Source organism: Rhagoletis pomonella, unplaced genomic scaffold (genome assembly GCF_013731165.1).
Source record: "Rhagoletis pomonella isolate Grant_MI unplaced genomic scaffold, Rhpom_1.0 Rhpom_scaffold_00002, whole genome shotgun sequence".
Taxonomy (NCBI): domain Eukaryota; kingdom Metazoa; phylum Arthropoda; class Insecta; order Diptera; family Tephritidae; genus Rhagoletis; species Rhagoletis pomonella.
Genome location: NW_023458556.1, coordinates 11648076 through 11669797, shown reverse-complemented (window position 1 = coordinate 11669797; position 21722 = coordinate 11648076). Strand labels below are relative to the sequence as shown.

The window sequence follows — 21722 nt, the reverse complement described above, 5'->3', positions numbered from 1 at the left end:
TAGTAATTCTTTTAATCTTTCCTTCAAAGAATATGAGTGACAAAAGCTAAACACATAGGAAGCCAGTAACGTTATGTAGTGGTCGGTTAAACTGATGACCTGGAACCCACAAAAAGTTGACCTTTAATGGATTTATAGTTTGTGCAGTACACAGACCATGTTTCACGTGAGTCGAAGGATCTTAATGCTGCCAGAGTTTATCTTTTTTTACGGGGCATACAAACTTTAATTAATTTATTTTTTTTACTTACTATATAGTGTTTATAAAATGTGTCAATGTTTTATTACAATTGAATGACTACCCTGGGATTTTGTCCACTCTCTAAATGTCTTAGATGTAGGAACATACATACGAGTATATGATATGTGGGTAAAATATAGTTGATTAAATCCTGTGAGATTATGTATTCTCCTAGCTATAGCTAACTTTTAAGATTTTTTTTTTTTAATTAGAAAACGTTCACTTTTTATAAGTTCACACTAAATTTCATATAAATCTGAAAGTATATAGTGTTGCTAGAAATTTTCTAGAGGCGCTAAAAATCGCATAAGATTATTAAAATTTTCTTTTTTTTTTTTGTTATATGGTTCATTATTATTTTTAATCGTTAAAACTTTTAGAAAAGAATGAGTCCAGTGAAACTAGATTTACATACCTGAATAGCAACATGACGCCTTGTATAAATGATTGGAAGTTGTTGTGCCTAGTAATGGTATTTTCCATTGTATCTAGTTTGATATTCCCAAACACCTATGCATGTAGCGAATGTGATTTAATTTTTATTAAAAATCAGTTTTTGTACTGCTATTGATTTTGTTTTAAATTTTTTAACATATTTTAATTTTTTTTTGTTTTTTTTTTTAGACAAAAATAAACAATAATTGGTGGTGGTGGTAAGAATGCTAGAAAAGTATGAAGAAATCAAAGGGAAATTAATAATGCAATAAACAGTGAATCAAAACAAATAAAAACGCACAAATATTCGAATCATATCTAATTAACTAAAAATCTTTGTTTTTTTTTACATTTCGTAAAATAAACTCTGTTACAAATACAACTGTTTTGGCATGGAAATTGTTTTAAATGTATGTATGTATGTACGTATTCGAATGTTGGTCGATCATTTTTGTATGAGTAACAAAATAATTAAGAAAATATTCAAAGCCTTCTACTGAATCAAACTACAAAACTGTTCACAATTAACTAGTACGTTTTTTTATTTTTATGGTGGGGGTGGAAATATTCAACTCAAAAACCGGGTGAAAGTGGGGGACGTGAGTACAGTAAGCACAAAGTGTGTTTACATATTCGTGACACAGCCCCTGTGAGAAATTCAAACAGCATTTAATTTCAACACTTACATATGCATGTATGTATGTAAATATTTACTACTACGAGTATTCATTGTGACTTTAGCATTTGTGTTGAAAGGAGTTTAAACTTTTACAAACATTTTAAGGGGTAGTAACGCTTCTTGGAATGGGGTTCTTGTGTGTACATATGTGTGTGTGAGTGAGAGAGATTTTACAAAGAGTGAAATTCCTTTTGTTGAATGCCTCAAGTACTGGTGGTGATAACTGTTTATTGCTAATTTTTTACTTTTTCATTTAAGTACGTTTTAGCGTCAAGGTTTTGAAATTTTGTGGAAGGGTGTCGCTTTGGGCTAGTCTTCTGTACCAACTAGCACTGCAAACGGACTTTCAACGCATTTAAGTAGTAGTGTTTTTGTATCGGTGTGAACGAGTAACTTTGGTATTACAATTTTCTTGTGAGTGTTTGGGCTGAGAAATCATTTACATAAGTACATATGTATATATTTAAGTAAGTATATAGTACCTTACATGGTGGTGGTGGTCGTGGTGGTAAAATCTTCCAAATCTATATATGTATGTACATAAGGTATAAACTGTAAGGAACTGTTTCAAATAAGTAACTCTTTGGAATAAATTCAAAATGATATACAAAAATTTAATTGAATTAACTACATTCCTCAAACACAACTCGATAATTAGATACATAGTAAGTATGTAGCAACGAAACAAGTAGAACTCTATTCAATAGAAATATATATATGTAATTATATATTTATTTGTGTATAAACTACTGTAAATTTCAAGCTAGCCCCCAAAGAAAATTGTTTTACAAAGTATTTGTATGCATATGAATTTAGTTAGTAGTAGGTGGGAACTCTTCATAAATCGATGTAGGCTTGTAGCTAAGTACATATTTATGCAATACATAATACTGATATGGTTTTTTGTATTTTGTTTTGTATTTAATTTTTTATTTTTTATTTTTATTTTTTGTTTTGTTTTATTTCGTTCAAAAACAACGCCAACCAACACTAGTCAAAAGAGCAACGCCAACAAATATACGAATATCATATGTACTTATATGCAAATATAGTATATAGTAGGTAGTTATGTATATATTAGTTATACGAGTATGTGTATAAATATATACGAATTGGTAAGTAACTGTTACTTGTTAAGAAAATATTACTTGTCATAAATAATTACTTTGTTTGGCAATACTTGTTTTAAGTCAACATTGTTTTTGTTTACCGAAAGAGCAGCATGATTCCACCGGAGAATGATTGAAAATTATTGTGGCGGTTGAGTTGTGTATCCGGATCATATTTTATATTTCCAAAAACCTTTCAATTACGCACATTTAACGATTTCGTTTTTATATTTTTTTTGTTTTGCATTTAACGTTTTTGGGTTTTCATTTCATTTCATTTCATATGATTTTGCATTTGCAATAATTGTAATTAATTTGGCATATCGTTGACATATCGTTTTCGGTTTTCGTAATCGTTATTTAGTATTTGTACAATATATAAATGTAAATATATCAAAAGATTATTAATCATGTTATCAATATTGAAATGAAATCCTAAACACTAAAAATATTGCTAACTACTTGTTCTACGAGTGAACGCGCTCGATTTTTCATCAACATTACAAAAAAAGGTGCGTGCGATGAAATATTGGAATTTTGAGAGTTGGGGTATTGCGCACACGTACGCACTCACATGTACATGTCATAAGACGTGAAGCCAATTTGTTTATTGCCAATTTTTATTGGGGTTGCAGTTGATGAAATTTTCGAGCAGCGTTAGTTATGAATGATAAGATTTTGACTGGCCATATGGCTAAGCTACACGTACGAACACACTTCCCTATGGGATGGAAAAAGCCTAAAAGAAATAAAACTAGTGAAACAAAGGCTTTGCTGAAAGTTTGGAACGTTCTTCAAAACAAAAGAATTTTGAGTTGTTGAAGATTTTTATTACGTCAAAATAGATATTTTTACTCGGTATTGTAGATATCGGAACAAATTTCCATCATCCCCAGGCCGGTTTGATGTGCAAAAAAAAAAAACGCTTTCGGAATTATGCAATCTTCAGTGTTATTTGTCGTTCTTGACACTGAATATGGACAACGACGCAAGTGGTGCGTCTCCAAACAAAACCTGACATGGAACGAGGGTGAGGAGCTCTTTGCAATTGTACCTATATCCTTTCTCACCCCGTGCTAAAAAGGAACCAATATCAACTTTCTATTTAGTCAAATTTACCTAATGGAGTTCCGGAACATAATGCAAATGCAAATGCAACTCACATCCGCCAGATCTGCAAAGCAAGACTTGCCCTGAAACGCTATTCTGGCCCAACGGAAGGCAGAGCAGACGTATAGATTTATCGCTTTGACAGGCAGAGTCGTGGGCCAATTGCATTCTAGCCGCGTGAGTACCGAAGATCCGGGATCAAGTGAAACAGACTGTAAGTCTAGGTCAGTAACTCAGGCAAATAAGAAACCCTTTTGGTTCCTAAGTCATTTCGTTGCCATGAATTACGCGATGTGTCCTGAAAATCCTCTCTTGAAAGCAAACTTAATGGCAAAGTTTTTATCGAAAAAGTTCGATGTTTGGAGAACCCACTCAGAAATGAAATTGCGTTCCAAAAACATATCCAACAGGGGTTAAATTTTTCAGTTTTTGTTCTTAAATTTTTTAAATCTTTTCAGTCAGGGATTAAATTTTCAATTTTTCGTTCTTAAAATTTTGAAATATTTTAAAATTTTAAATTTTTCGTTCTTAAAAGTTTTAAATCTTTTCAGTCAGGATTTAAATTTTTAACTTTTCTTATTTAAAATTTTTTAGTCTTCTCAGTCGGGGATTAAATTTTAAAGTTTCGGTCTTAAAGTTTTTAAATATTTTAAATTTAAATTTTTCGATCCTAAAATATTTAAATCTTTTCTGTCAGGGAATAAATTTAAATTTTTCCTTCTTAAAATTTTTAAATCTTTTCAGTCGGGGATTAAATTTTTAATTTTTCGTACTTAAAATTTTTAAATCTTTTCAGTCAGGGATAACATTTTTAATATTTCGATCTTAACATTTTTAAATCTTCTCAATGATGGATTCAATTTTTAACTTTTTTTCTTAAAATTTTTAAATATTTTGAAATTATTAATTTTTCGTTCTTAAAATGTTTAAATCTTTTTTGTCAGGGATGAACTTTTTAATTTTTCCCTCTTAAATTTTTTTTTATAAAAGTGCAAGTTTGAAGTAGCTCGGACTCACCGTTGATTTTTGTTTTTTTTCCAAACGACGTTTTTAAAGGATTTTTTTTTTGAATGGAGCTACAAAATCACAAAAATAGAATAACCTAAAAAACTGCATACCTAAACTATTTCTTAGATATGTTATAAAAATGCTAGAAATTGTACGAAAAATTTCTTATTTTTTTGTTATTTCATAAAAATTCAAACTTGATTTTATACGATTTTTTTTTTAAAGGATTCACTTTATTTTTATTAAAAAATTATTTAGCTGAACAACAATAAAATAAACAGTCAATACATTGACCGATCATGTTATATCGTCCCTTGGGCAAGATGATTATTAAATTCCTGTATTTTTGATCCTCCTTCTCAGCTTTTCACAAATAGCAAAGATGGCCATAGGGAAAGTGTTTTACTTTCTCTTTTTAAAAAAATGTGTTCCAAAGTTTCCTCTAACAAAGCCTTTATTCATAAAACCGTACTAAGTCCATTTCCCTAACGGATGTTACCCCACTGATTGAAAAAAATGCACTATGATAAATTTTACTAACCCACCACTCTAGAAAAATTCAAATAATAAAACTCTTCTAACCACCCACACACTATTTTGGTATTAAAAAATCTATAAATAAATATCTGATATAAAAAACATTTGAATAGACGCAAAGATAATAAATCAAATGAATGTAGATGATCAGAAAAATGAAAAGATTCGCAAACAGAATAGCGTAAATAACAATGGGAAATGAGGTAAACTGTTTCAAATTAAGTTTTGTTGCTTTTACAGCACTCATATATATATTTTTTTTTTTTTTTAATTTATATGTTAGATACATATGTATGTATGTAATGTAAATAATATTTTTCATTTGACACTTACCTGCATGCCAATAATTGCATAAATAAAAAAGAGCATGGCTATTAACAAACAGACATATGGAAGTGCTTTGAACGATTGTACAAATGTCCACAACAGAATTCGTATCGTATATCCTTGACGGAGCAATTTTATGAGACGCGCCGCACGAAATAAACGCAGGAAGCCAACGTTGATTGAGTTCGACTGTAAAATATTTTTGGTCAAGAAATGAAAGAAATAAACAGAACACAATTAGCGGGCATTTTTTCGTGTACGTATGTATTGGTTTCATTTGTCAGGCAGTGTAGTTATTGTTGGTCATTTCCTTGTTACATACAGTAATTTTTTCAAATTGTTTTTTTTTTTTTAATTTACACTATTTTGTAACTGAGGGTTAGTTAGTTGAGCAGTTAATTTTAAGAGTTTTAGTACTTGTAAGTAAGTTGGTTGTACGTACACAATTTTGTGAAAATTTTTAATCATACGTATTTATGTAAATAAATTAAAGTGATCTTCTATACAGTAATAGTTGATAATTATGTATAATTTGAAAAAAAGCAAAGTCATTACAAGAAAAAAAATTTTAAATTTTGAAATAACTTAAAACTTACATACATAAGTTGGTATAATTAGAAAAAATTTGCATTATAAATTTACAAATTTACACACCAATTACACAAGAGTTTCTATGTATTAGTTACATATGTAATAAAGTGAGTGTGTGAGTGTTTGTTAGTAAACATTCTCAAAAATATAAAGCATCGAATTTTAAGTTTTTTCACAAATGCCGAATTCGCTCTTCTATACAGAAAAAAAAGTTCAAAGTGTAATTTTGTAAAAATTTCATTCACCGATAATCATTTTTTTTTTTATAATTAATAATAATTTGTGAAATTTCCAAATGCCAAATAATAGGAAAACTTAAAAGACAATAAAAAGCCAATAGAGTGGAAGTTTTAGAAAGTAGTAGGTATTACGAGCCCTAGCCGCCAAAAAGATGTAAGCGAATTTTTTTTTTTTAATTTTTTTTCGATGCAGAAAGGTTCCTAGAGCAGCTAGATGCATTTCTCCATAAAAAAAACTTTAAAAAAAATTCGCTTACATCTTTTTGGTTGTTAGGGCTCGCTTAGTTTGAAAAAAGCTTCGACAAAAGTGTGTTGTGCAGTAAAATACCTACAGTTGCATTCAGAATTTTTAAAAATTCCTAACATTTACTTCCAATTCAAGAATTCAATTCAATTAGATATCGTTCGTTGATTTCGTAATCGTACGATAGTGCATACCAATTAGCAAGTCCGTTAGTCAGGCAATGTAATAATGTTGAAAATTTGCGCCCGCAAATGCTAACACATGCACACCTACATTGTACATACAAACATATGTATGTATGCATGTATGTATGTACGAGTATTTACATAAGTAAGTGGGAGGTGATAAGCATTGCGTCTTTGACCAAAATATTTTACGCACAGACGTTCGGCGCATGCCACGCGCTTGCGTTCAAAACTCATACATATTTACATACCTTAACATAGTATGTATGCATGTAAATATTTAGTTACGAGTAGGTGGCGCATGCGCAGTGACACGCACTGGCGTCGGTGGCACGACGTATACCGCCTCGCAGTGGCTTCGTTTGGCGTCACACGCTGCACGCAGCATGCAACCCTGGCAATTTAGCCTGCAATTTTATGCAGCTTCGGATTGCATGCTTCGCAGTGTGGCGATGATTGCGGAGCTGCTTTCCTGGCGGTTTGTTGTACTTCAACAACGTCGACGCTTAAGATCATAAATATTAAGTATCTATATATTTACAATATCTAATATTAAGGAATCTGAAGTAGTAATAATAGTAGTAATAATAGCACTATTAGGCACATACAACATTTAGGGAATTTAGGTAGACTTAAGTAAAGTAATTTGTAATATAAAATTGCGAAACAATTGTTTAAAACTAGCATAATACATACATAAATATTCTATATAAAATCAGGGGAAATTGCGTTAAAAGGTATGTACTATAATATGATATTATGTAGTATACATAGAGGCGAGAGAAAATAACATAGTATCTGGGTGGGACAGCCGACAAACTTATGACTACTTATTGAAAAAATATTTAGGAAATATAAGGTCTTTGAAGTATCTTGTATACATATATGACAGATTTTGGATGCTTAGTAAACTATATATGTAGAAGATTTACGGCCTACAGGTATGCAACAAGTTGCCATAATCAATTAATGAGAGAGCTTTGAGAATTTCGATTCAAAATGCGGCAAATAACTTATAGAATATAGTGTACGCTCACAGTTTGTGAGTTAGTCTATCAACGAAGTAAATAAATAAATGCCAGTTGGCCTTTTTTTTGGTCAGTCGATAGGAAGTGTGCATTTAACTATATACATATAAATTAAAAGCGTAGAGTAGTTTAGCGACAGAGAAGTAGATCGAAGGCAGGTAAGCAATTTGTGTGTTCAATTTTAAATTAAAGTTACATTTGAATAGAGTGCTGTAATTTAACATGATGATGAGCAGAGAGTGTTTTTAATCTGCAAATCCATATGAGAAGTGTAGAAAGCTTAAAAGGCACTGTACGTGTGCTCATCACTGCTTCGGCGAAAAAGAAAGGAATAAGCTTTCGTATGAGTGAAAGCTTTGCAGTATATTTTTTTTTCTCTTGCAGATTCTCTTAACAGAATAAACCACTTTCGGAGCTTAGAAATTTACCTCTAAAGTTATTTGCGACACTTGGTCACTTGAATTTTTCGGACGAAAAAGCTGAAAATTTGTATAGATCGGTGAAGCAACACTAAGACATTTTTTGTGCGAGTGAATTGTTTTTACCAAGCACTAAACTGCTGACATGTTAATAATTCCAAATACTATGTTTCAGTAAAATCAGTTCACTTATGTTTTATAGATTTAAGAAAGATGACCGCTACAATGTTTTTTTGCTACAACTTATTTATTGATTATATGAAAAGCTCTGAGTACTTGTCGCCTTCAATATATCACAGACCTCGCTTGCAGCTACTACTCTCTATTGAGCGCGAAAGTTTCATAAATGAGGAGAAACGAAATGATAAGATCAACGCCCCAATAAACACTATGTAGTGCAAAGGCGAAAGCACTTTACAAAATCTGTAAATATAAATATTTTCGACTGACACGGGACTTTTGTTCAAAACACACAACTTTTCGGTGACTCGAATATTTTCAGTTTTCCTTTGTAAATGAAAATCAAAAGCAGTTAAAACACAACATAATAAAATATTTTGACTAAGGAACACATAGGGATGATGTATCAACTTCAATTTTTTTTAGTGGTGATACTAAGAGAGTTGGCCATTTCCTATGTAGGGGAGCGTACAATGATTTCTAAGCTAGTGTAAAGCTATATCTGGCTAGCACTAATTTCTATAAAATCTGTAGAAAGTTTAAGAAAAGCTTTATGTCTTGCCAGCGCTAAAAGTTTCTATACATTTTTTATGGATGCGTTCAAAAGTAAAAGCGCTCTCTTTGCTCAACGAGAGGGCGTTTACCTTACACACACTCCGCATTCCAAATATGTATATTGAACGCTTTAAAAAGTTTCATCTGCTATGCATATATTTTAGTCGTAACAGATATATGTAAGTGTTGGCCTGCCAAGTTTTCTAAACTTTCTATGGATTTTATCAGAACGAACACCGGGCTTACACTATTTCTCAAAAGATAAATAAATAGAAAGTTGACGAAAAGCTGTTTTACCTTGTACTCAGCTTACAAATACATTGAAAGCTCTAAAAAGCGTTTCCGTTAAATATGGTTCGACACTGATTAGTTTAGGGCAGTAGAAGGTAAAGATAGCTTTTACCGCGAGCGCGTCAATTAAAAATTTATAGAAGCTTAAGAAAGCTCTTCCTGCATACATACAACGTTTTGTCCGGTACTGGTATAGATCATCGCGAATTCAAGGCTATTGGCTATGCTCTAATAATGATTTTCTACGAGTGTGTTCTAGTATGGTGACAGTTTGTATACTTAAATCTAAGCTAAGGGGTTCATATACATATATATATATATGATTTGATATCTTTATGTCAGTACCTAGCTAACTCAACGGAAAGTATATAGTATTTTAGTTAAAAGAGCTTTGAGTGTCTACTAAAATTTTTATAAAATAAACTAATTTGTTTGCGCAGCATTTCAAAATAATCACTCATAAAATAGTTGAATAAAAATTATTTAAAAATAAATATGGGGAAGTTTGAGCAAAATCTAAAATTTTTTTGCAACAAAACTATGTTCATCATCATAGGAAACTTTACTATTTCATAGCGGACAAATATGTACGGGCGTATAATTTTGGGAAATTTGTAAATATGTATAAGATATGGGTATAAGAATAACTTTTGTTCTTGTTTTTACTTACATCCTGTAGAATATGTATGGAAACAAATTTGTATTATCATTGATTTGGCATTATGTTTGTCAATTAATTGATATTTATGTTCCGATTTTAATTTCGATTTCATAGATATATACCAGTTTCGCATGTCGTTGTTGATGTTGTTGTTGTTGTTGTAGAAAATTGCATATTCATAAATGTTTTTGGTTTCGAATTTTCATTTTCAAATTACGATGCAATGTGTATAGATGTGAGTTTCATATTTTATTTTTTTCAACAAATATTTGTGTTTTTGTTGTCAATTCATATTTTCATTTGCAAATTTTGTATATTCGTGTTTTTTATTTTATAATTTTTGTTTTGCAAGTTTTTACGGTCAATGAATGTTAGAAGACAGCATTCAAAACACATTCACATACATATGAGTACATTTATATGTAGATATATATGTAGTGGGTATATATATATATATATAGCAAATGTTACGGCATACATAGTTTTCGTACGTTTTGCAATCAGTGAAATGTGTATGCATTTTTTGTTTAATTTCAAGTTGCCACAAAACATCATACATTTAACGTACACAACGGTTGTAGTTGCAGTTGCAGTTGCAGTTGCAGAGTGTAGAGAGGATGCAGCATTGCAGCGATTGATATGAGTTTGAATGTTTGACAGGTTATTCGTTAGATATACATATATGTTTTTATTTTTATTTTTATTTTTTTGTATGTAGTACAATATATGGTGAGTATCATTTCGTTCCAAACAATTTCGTGCAAGTGAGTATTGGTATGCAATTAAATATTTTTGTTTTTGTTTTTGTTTTTGTTTTCGTTTTTTTTTTGATTTGTTAAGTGATTTCGAATTTTTTTTTCGAATTTAGTTTTTGCGGATTATGACAGATTCAGACAGTTTGGTTGTTGTTGCAAAAAGAAGAAATAAATAGAAAAGTATCTCATTAATATCAATTGAATTTTTTCTAAATTTAAAAAGTGTATTTTCAACATATATATTTAAATTTTGTTTTTTTTTAACAAACAAATTTTGTACGAGGAACGCGAACACAGGTGGAAGTACACAGGTACACAAAGTACACGAATTTGGTTTTTTTTTTGGGCAGAAAAAGCAATATTTTTGTATTAATTTAATTTAGCAACTAAGCGATTGGATACGAGTACATAAACTAGCAGGCGATCGAGCGAAGGGATCTTTTTAATGGAAACATTTTATTAGCGGGGAGTAGTATTGCGCAGTCTCCAAAACGCATGAACGCACATGTGAGTATGCATATAAACGTATGTAAACAGAAATTCTTGAACGATATTTCATGGCGTGTATGTATACATATAATTATGATGAACGCATTCACTAGCTACATACATAAATATAAAATGAACTCGCAAACATTTTTAATCAACGAAAATTTGATATAGATATATTTATTTATTAGATTTTCCGCAACATTGCAACTTTCAATCAATATTTATAATTGCCAAATCAATTACATCTAGTCCTATTTTTTAGTGTTCTCATATTTGTGTCTTATAGTATGTGTGATAAAGCATACATATTTATGTATGTCCATAGGTATGTATATAATAGTTGTGTATTATATGTTGCTAATTAGGTTAGGTTTTTAATACTTCCTAAATTTCTACCACTCACTTCAAAAACTATACTGTAACACACAGAAAAAACCGAAACCATAATCCAAGGTATCTCAGGTACTTAGCCTATCTAAGCATGACTCTACGATACTTTTGGCAGACAAGTGCGTAACATATTGGAAACGAAGAGTGGCATTCTGGCTAAATTAGTTGAAAGTCTTTTGTAAGACAACTGAATGACAGAGAGAAAGAAGTCTCAAAGAATTTGTTTATTCTGGCACGAATTTCATACAAAAAAGCTCCCTTGTCAGCATTATGGTGAAAAGTTCTTGTCACAGAAAGCACTCGTATATCACTTTATTCACGCTGCTCCAACAGTCACCGAGTGAGGAAAGCACTGCCAAAGGTCGAGCCATCTTTATCTAAATTTAAATTTCTTTCAGGTTTTAGGTTTCAATGTTTTAAAAAGAAAAACATATATATAGATGTATATTTTTTAATTTGTTTAATTTTGAAAAATTTATTTTATTTGTTTACTTTATTCTTTTTTTTTATTTTTTAATAATAATTTTTAGTTTTATTGTTTTACAAAAAAAAAATCATTTAATTTAGTTTTCGGAGGCTTGTCTTTTTTACCTTATTAAATTATTTTGTTTTCTTTTTTAATTCAATTTTTAGATTTTCTTGTTTTAAAAGTAAAAAGAGTTAAATGCCATTAAATTTTTAGAAACTTATTTTATTTATTAGATATTATATTTTTCTCTTTTTTAATTTGATTTTCTTTAAACTTTAAAAAAATAAAAATACTTGTTTTAAGTTAAATATTTTAGAACTTATTTTATTTTTCAAATTTATCTATTTTAAGCTTAGTTTTCAGATTTTATTGTTTTAAAGAGAAACTTTAATTTCTAAATGATTATTTAATTTTAAGAAACTGATTTTATTTATTCTTTTTTTAACTTTTAATTTTTAGGTTTTATTCTTATAAAAAGGAAAAAATATATTTTTAAGCGACTAATGCATTTCCAGCATAAACCAAGTGAAGCGAACACACACACGCCCTTGTGTTTAAAAGTAATTCGCTCATTCTTAATTGGGTATGCATTTTATATGCAATTCTCAAATCTCTCTTCGCTGAACAGAGTGAAGTGATAATTCGCTGGTATTTCCAGCCATAGTCAATGCTAACCCAGCTACGGCTTACAAGCCACACAGGGGCTCTGCATGAATGCATCCGTGAATAAAACCCAGCTCATTGCACAGCAGCCTGCGGCAGCTAGAGCATGACTCCCCCAATCGATAAATGGTAAAAGGGACACATCTTGCGCTTCCGCTTCATCAGCTTGCCCGCATATCTCTCTCTCTCTCTCTCTCTCGCTCTCGCATATCAGGCAGGTTGACTTGATGTGCACCTATAAACCATTTGGGCTCATTGGGCTCGATACATAAACACTCGCAAAGGGAATTCCTACCTCCCCTGCCCCTCTAACTCACATCTCTAAACCTGGTCTCCCGCTCTCCCTCTGGCGTTGTTCCGAACAAGGCTCATCATATCATCTGTGGAAATACTAGATCTTCTACAGAAGGTAGTTGTAATCAAAACATCGAATACACCACATTGGCTTTTTACGACTATGAATCACCCGACTTTGGCGATTTGTATACCCAGGCTATCTTGAGGTTTGGACTAAGCTTATCTTACCAATCCTAAATGATATATGTGTTTACTGCAAGTGAAACAAGAGCATCTATACGCACATATCCTTTCCTTGAAGACTAGAGAAAGTACTCTTTAACCCCAAAACTTGAAAAGCTCACTTTATATGCAAATAGTACTATGAAATCTCTGTTAGCAAAGGTGTTCCAAAAGTAGTATACATAGACGTACATGCGCATGGGAGCACTATCGCCGTTCGTAAGTTAAGTGTTGAAAAAAGTTGCCAAAATACCAGAGGTTGTAAAAGCTGTACAACTACTAAATTAACACGTTAATTTTAATAACCCTCTTGTGTTGCGAATGAATGGTTTGCTATAGAAAGCCCACAATAAAATATTCGATATACAAATAACTAGTATTTATGTAGTTATGTAAGCCTATGCAGGTAATATACTAAATATGCATAAGTATGTGTATAAATATGTATGTATAGGTGTGGTTATAGATATGTATACCTAAAGGCTACGGTTTATCTTAATCCAACTAAGCTAAAAGTATGTATGCCTGTAAATATATCTTTTTTCAACATGAAATTACTTACTAAAGTGAATATCTAATTAAATTTCCATATATGTATGAATTGAGAAAAACAAAGCTTTCATAAAATAAATTTGTGTTTAGACATAGCAGAATATCGGTAATCAAGCATTCTCTTGCTTATTTGAATCATCCTCAATTTTTCAATTAATCTCATTCCGTTTTCACTTACCAGAAACGTTTGTATAAACTGCCTTATAATCTGCAATTCATTTAAGAACGAGTTAGTATTTCTAGAGAAAAATTGATCTGAACTTTATCTGAATTTATTTGCATAGCTGCGAGAGATTCGAAAAAGTAGCAGCAAGCGAGTAAATGCAAACCATAAGCAGCGAGTTTTTATGCAACGGCTGCACCAAATACGAATGGTTTGAGAGAGGCCGATCGTTTTAAATTTTGTTTTAACTAACTCGTCCCACGATCGAGGATATAAGGGATGAAAGAGTTGTATTTATGCTCAGCTGTAATTAACTTACTACAAAGTTTATTTGTCTTCACAGTTTAGCGGCGATTCATTTGAGTACTCATCGAACACTCGAAAATTGTTCTCGAAGGAAAAAAATTAAATTGATATTCTTAACCAGAATATTATTATTTTTTTTTTGGTTATCTGCAATCTACTTACCACAGCGGTTTTTCGTCTTTTTATTTCAAAAGTATGTAAGTTTCTGCAAGTATCTACTAAAAAGATTTTCAACAAATTGCATTCCGAATAATTATGCGCAAGTTCTTGTCAATCAGAAATTATATATTTTTGTTTTTAATTTAAAAAAATAATAATATTCCCTACACCCATTATTAAAGTAAACGCGATTTAGGTAACATATTGGTTTAAATTTGGAAAGGATAACTAGGTAACTAGCTTAGTAAAATAATAGGACTTTTTTAAGACCTACTCGTCCAAGAAACTTCATTCATTTTATTTTATTTTATTCTACATCATATTCTCCTTAATTTGGTACCCATAATTTAACTAAATAATTTTTTGCATTAATCAAATCGTTGATGTTTCAAAGTTCTATATAAGATAAACCTGACGCCAGAGAGAAAACCTAAAAACGCAATTTAACTATCACTGAACCTCAGTTACGTGAAGGTTGCAGAGGTTGCTCCCTTTACCTTTTCAGTGGGATAATTAAGCAATTCAGGCTTTATATTGAAATTAGTATAATTTGGAAATATTTTTCAAAAATTGCCGCTGTATAAATGCGTTTTATAGCCATTTGAAAAAAACTGTATTCAAACATTTTTAATAAAACTAGAAGTTAAAAAATTAACCTTTAAAGCCCTTCGGCCGTGAAGGGTTAAAATATTGTCTTTAAAAAAATTTTAGGAAATCATATGACAGTATATAAAAAAACCCACTAGTTTAACATCTACTTATTTAGACATAATAATTTTTGCCCAGAAAAACAGGTATTTGGACCATAAATGACAGGGTGTAATTATTCGGTTCCTTTTGGGCTTTTTACAAGTAGAAAAAATTGCGCTCTTATGTATGTGAAGAAGTGTTTTTAGTGTGATAAAGAATTTTTTTAAATTCATTATGAACTTACTTTTTAAATGTAAAACCTTGAATGCCTATTTACATAGTCGCCAGTTGGGTGTAGGGTGCGGGCGTAGTTTAATTCGAAAGCAGTGGAGCGATATGCATATTATGTAATGTCTAAAGTTCTGGCATCTACATTAATAAATCATGCTAATATTGCTACCAACTACTTCCTAGGTATAATTATTTATGTGTGCTGAAGAGTGAGAAAAGAGAATAGATGCGCAAAATAATTAAATATTTCAAGAAAATAAAAAACATTGAATATTCTAAATTGAAAGTAAGGCAAATCAAAGGTCTTCCTGAAAAAATAAAATAATATTGAAGAGCAAATTAGTAGCAAGTTAAGTTAGTAGTAGGTGAGGGTTGTAAATAGTTTGTGTGTTGGTTTTTCGAAACGGCAGTTTGGTGAAATGTTGACTGGCAAAAGTTTGGTAGCATTTTAATGGAAATTTTTAAACTAATCGTGAGGCTTCAAATTAGCATAAATAATTGCATGAAACTTCTAGGCGTAAACGAAGTTTGTGCTGGCGCTGAGCACGTGAGTGAGAAAGTAATGCACAAAACTAATTGCAAAAATTTGCTCCAAACAAGAAAGAAAGAGGAAGAATAATACATACATACATATTGCACAAACCATATGAAAATATGTATGCAAAATAGAAATAAAAAAAAGGAAAAACAATATACATATGTATGCACACGTGAGACGGCTTTCAAAGCAAAAAATGTATGGCAAGACAGCTGGAGTTGCAACTTGATTGAAAAATTTCTTGCTCAACTAATTTATTGCAAGCAAAAAAGATCGCAAAGCAATAGTTAAAAAATTGTAAGCGTTTAAATTAAAATAGCAATTTTAATTTACATTTTTATTTTAAATCGGCATTTTCGCTGTCCCTGAAATCATATTTAAGCAACTAATTAATTAATTATGTAGCAAATTTTTACTTTCAACTTGAATAAATTTAGCGAATTGTATTAAATCAGAATGAGATAGAGAGCGACAGAGTAAGGAATAAATAATTACAAAAACTAAGAGCGATACGTCATCGCCTGCATTCGAATTGCATATAAAAATATGTAGATAACGAAAGTTTTCAATTTATGTAAATTTACTTATTAGCAATACAAGTTTTTCATATATTAATTAATTTCAATTTAAATGGCTGAATAATCGAACAAAATTAATGGCAAGACAAAATTCTTGCCGACTACTTACAGTTGCGTCAGTTGCCTGTGATTTTTTTGATAATCAATTGCGATGTTGCGGTGGTGAAGAGTGGCAGTGGCAGTGGCAGTGGCAGTGGCGGTGGCGGTGGCAGTGGCAGTGGATATGGTGGTCGTGGTGGAAATATGGTGGCAAATGTGGTGACAGTGATGGTGGTGGTGGTGGTGGTGGTGGTTATGGAGGAGTAGTGATTGGCAAAATGTGATTGTTGCATTGTCGGTGGTTGTGGTGGCAGTTGCGACGACATTCAAGTGTTGTTGTGATGCAATTTGTTTTGTTTATGTATACACATTTTTTTTGTATTGTTTTAGGTAGAATTAGGATTTTCATTTAGTAAATTCAAAGCGTTTCAAATTCCATTCGCATGTTGGTGTGGTGGTGTGACATTTGTTTTTTTTTCATTGCATGTATTGTTGTTGTTGTCAAGTTCAATTTTTCATCACAACAGTGTACATTGCGTTACCCATGTGTGGAAAAGTATCCAAAAGTTATTGACGTGTTTGTAGATTTCAAGTGTTTGCCAATGCAAAAACCATTTTAAGCACAATTTTTGCGAATTTTCATGTTTTTTTTTTTTTTGTTATGTATTCGGGTCGCGTTTGATTTATTTTGTGGCAAGTATGTGATGATAATGTTTTTGAATTTTTTTTTTTTTGATTTCGTGGTTTTGTGACGTTGGCAGTGGAGGTGCGTGTTTTGCAGAAGCAAAAAAAAATGACAAAAAGGCTCTTAAATGAATATAATTTAAATTAAATTCTGTTTTAAAAGCATAAATTTAATTCGAATGCTATGTTAAAGTAGAGCTAAATATGTATAAAACTTAAGTCGCTTAATGAATAATTTTAGAACTAAAATTTTTTTATAAATTTTATGCTTAAAGGTCTTGCCAACTCATACATGTAATTTCCTAATTTTTGTTTTCAATCGAATTGTGAAATAACTCGAAACAATTTTGATGGCAAAAATAAATTATATCAACTCTGAATATCGGTAAATCGGTAAAATGCATGATTTTTTTTTTGTAATTGTTGTTGCTGTTCTTGTTATTACTTACAGAAAGAGTTAGAGCTTACAACTTGTTGTAGACAAACGCAAAACTATAGCACAAGTTGTTGGTAGGTAAGTACATAGTTAAATTAGTAAGTATGTAAGTAAGTTGGAAAATTTTAGGAGTTATTTAAAAGAGCATTCCATAAAGTATTTTAAACAAATTAAAATTAACACTTAAACATTCTAGCATAGATAAAGTGAACATATGTGTTTATTATTGTACGAGTATGTATGTTTTGAAAATGTTTAGTAGCATGAACACGGAATAAATAGTTTTGTTTTTTGTGATAAAAATATGAAACCATAAATAAAGTAAGCACTAAGGCCAATTTCAGCGATCACTTTAAAGGCAGATTGTCTTCACTTTTCACGGATATATATTTGCAAGAGAATTACTACGTCATACACCCAGAAAAAAAATAGCTAAAAATATTTCCCTCAACACATGATTTGGTAAATTTAACTAGACCAAATTACGTGTTGAGAGAAATACATTCAGCTGATTGTTTTCTGCGTGTAGCTTTGAAATTATGCTGCTCAAAGTCACAGCACAGAAGATCTGAGTTTTGTTTTATTGGCACTCAAAAGTTGCAGTGTGTCTTTGCATTACAAAAGCTTTAAGAAAAATCAATTTAAGTTAAAAAAAAAATTATTTTGTACTTTTTTTTAATACGTTAAGTACTTTGTGCCTGCACTTCGAATCACCACCATTCTGCATTCTTCCCTAGCCGTTTAAAGATTTGAAAAGAGTATAAATTCAAAGTATGGTGAAAGCATGACACCCAAATTGGCCCTAGAGTTAGATCACAAACAACAAAAAAAATATAAATAATTAAAATGACCTCAGTAACTGCAAAATAAAATAAATCGGGATACATATTTTCGACATTCAACGGAACAGAAGTTCGAACACAGTAAAGGTCCATGAAGATTCATTCGATAAAAACATATTCTGGAAAAACACTAAAAAGGCTCAGCACACGGACATCAGTCATAGAATTTTTATTAAGTCTAATCAACTTTGGGAAAACTTTGAATATTTTTCCATTCTTAAAATTAAATTTAATTAATAACTTTAACTTTAAAAAATTGTGGCTGAGAAACTACTTAATCAGTGGAAAGTAAATTAATGTAAATTGTAGAATCTTTACTCATGGCTCCAGCTGGCATTGAATATGATGGGGGCGTATATCTTTTAGCTTTTTAGTTGAAATATAATCGCAATACTTAGGGAAATGGGCAGTGAAAAGGTGAAGAGGCCAGAGTATTTAATAGGCAAACTGCACTTAAGGCATTAGCCAACCCTTCAATGAAATGGAAGACTTTATTGTACACAGTTAAAAGTGAGAGAATTGTATAAAGGTGTCTCAAATAAGATAAACCTGTTGAATCCTCTGAACTTAAAGTTTCAGAAAATTTAGATTTTGCCAGGCTTAGCAGTATTAATTTGCTAAAAATTGAGTTATATGATTTGTGTGTTTTCATAGTTAGTTCTTCCTTTTCGCTTTTTGCGACTGACTTATTTCCAGATCCTATACGTATACAGGGAATATTGCATTCGATAAAGTCGCCAAATGTATATCTATGGTGTGCAAGCCTCTATCAGGCATATCCTGGGAATACACAGCAAGGATGCTGACATTGATGTACACCATGGTAGCATAACCAATAATAACATATGGGGTATCAGGATTCAACGTAAAGGTCATTCTTGTACCCGACCTACAGCATCTCACAGGTCACTTTATTATGGAGAGACACGTACTGGCGAGCATATTATAGTGGCATACAGACGGCTCTAAGGTGCTTCAGCATATTGAATCAGGAGTATACGGACCGATTCTTAAGTATGCAGTGCCCTTGGGGACGTTCCCTTGCGTCCTACAAGTGGAAGTTTGAGAAATTAGTCCGAGTTATAGTTAGGCGGCACTTTTACCTCTGTCATCCTTCGGGGTCAAATCCTCATTGGTTTTGGCGTGTATTGGGAAGTTTAATGTCCTGGCTAAGAAAAATGCTATCTAACTGATACGGGTACCAGAAAGTGTTGGCAAAATGTTAATCTGATTTAGGATCAAAAATTAGCGATTAAAATGTTAATCGCGATTAACGATTAAAATTAACTAATCGTAATCATCTGCACGATTAATGATTATTTTTTTTTTTAACCTTTAATCGTCGGTTGTGGTTACGATTAATTAATTTTAATCATTAATCAATAATCCGATTAAAAATAAAATCTGATTAAGTGCTCTAGTTTGTCCGAATTTGAAACAAAACAACAGTTATAGTTATTCTTTTTTGTTTCACGCTTATAAAAACACACAATATATAAAAAAAAAATATTATTATATTTATTAGTAATATATAAGCAGGGAATTAATGAAAACGCACACCAAATTGCTTAGATTGATAAGGAAAACCGACTTCGCCATACCCGGTTAACTGACCTTGTGTGCACAGGAAAATTCCAGCGTAAATTAATTAATCACCAAACCTACTTAATCAAATTAAAGGATAACGATTAAAAATTAATTTTTTTAATCGCGCTTATGATAAGCTGGTTAATCAGATTAAAATTAATCACGATTAACTGTAATAGGATTGAATTCAATCGAATTAACCAGTTGATTAAAAAATCAATCGATTAGTGGCAACACTAGTACCAGGGCAGATGGAAGTCGGGGAAATGAGGAAACTGATCACTCATCCAGAAGGGCTGGTGCCTCGACCACGACAAAGGAGGTGCCCAGAACTGCGACGGTTTCTTCTCAGCTTGAAAAGGTTGGCCACATACCTTAATTGTAGCAATAGTCATAAAACTGAAAAGAAAATACCAAACTGGTGAAACTGCATTGGCGACACACCTTGGTTACGAGCTTACCAGGGAGGGATAATCTAAAATGATACAGATTTCTCATAAACGTTCCCAAGTTGAGGCCAAGAATTATTACAGTTTTTTTGACTGCTCATTGTAGCCATTTCTACAAGCTAGGGATTTGGTCAAGCGATCTAATCGTATATGTAGAGAAGCAAACAACTTTCTCGTTAAAACTTAAACGAATTTGTACGACGCCTTGGAGACTTATCTAGTTAAAGCAATTATTCAGGAAGGAAGGCTACGGTTGTAAGCAGAGGAGCGTATGAACATATATACATATTAAAATATCTTTACTTTATAATTCCTGTGTTCGTAATTACTTAGGGTATTGGAGAGAAGCAATTTCGTTAGTAGTTACATTCGATTAGTATGTAATTATTTACATACTCGCCTAAAGTAAACAAAGTACAATTTCCTACTACTTAAATAATAAATTGCATGGTATCGCAGCTACACACGAAAGTAACGAGTATTAGTCAAGCTTACGGTTAGTGGTAATTTTAGCCTTTTAGTTTAGCTACAGAGCCTACCAGCCTGCGCGACTGTCATAAATTACTTTAAACTAAAGAGAAAAAAAAAAAACCAAAAAAATCGCACGTACAATTGGAAAATGCCTACCAATACAAAAAGCGTTGGTAAAGGGTTTAAACAAAACAATAAAATATCATATTTCGACGTCTGAAAGGAAGATCAACCTATCTCGCCAGCCGCTTATCTCAGACAATTTTTCAACAACGCCTTATTTCAGAATTTCCTTGAAGAACGCCTTATTTTAGAATTTGATTGAAAAACGCCCTATCTCAGCACAATTTTCATGTATTTTCGATTGAGATCGTTCTTCAACCAAATTCTGAGATATAGCGTTTTTCATTAAAATTATGAATTGGGACGTTCTTCAATCAAATTCGGAAAAAGGGCGTTCTGAGAAAGGGTGTTTTCAAACTGGCTGCCGAGATACCTATGTAGGTCGATCTTCCACTCAGGCATCGATTTATGAAATTACAATAAAACATTATTAAACACAAATGTTTTCCAACAAATGTCAACAACAAAAACACACATAAAATTTTACAAATAGGAAAACAACTTTATGATTATTGTAGTAAGTATTAGTGTAATAAGTGTTTTGTACTTACATCGTGCTGGTGTTGTAATTGTAGTAGTTGTTGTAGTAGGTAAGTAGTAGATGAGTTTTTGTAGATTTGTTTTATTATTAGCAGTATTTTTTTTCAATTCATTTTTTTTTTTTAATGTTGTTGTGATTGCGAATGTTGGTAATTTTTTAACAAATTTTTGTTTGATTTGATTTATGTTTTCGGTTGATGAAAGAGA

General features: G+C 31.4%; 1 protein-coding gene across 1 annotated transcript in view; it reads right to left on the bottom strand.

Annotated features, from left to right (window-relative positions):
• The window catches only part of LOC118733090 (voltage-dependent calcium channel type A subunit alpha-1), a gene marked incomplete in the record, with an annotated part of 130634 nt that overhangs the window by 39055 nt on the left and 69857 nt on the right, over nt 1–21722 (bottom strand). The window contains 5 exon segments of the mRNA XM_036462293.1: nt 657–751; nt 5453–5635; nt 9849–9851; nt 16454–16468; nt 21527–21532. Coding sequence (XP_036318186.1) covers nt 657–751; nt 5453–5635; nt 9849–9851; nt 16454–16468; nt 21527–21532 — 302 coding nt within the window.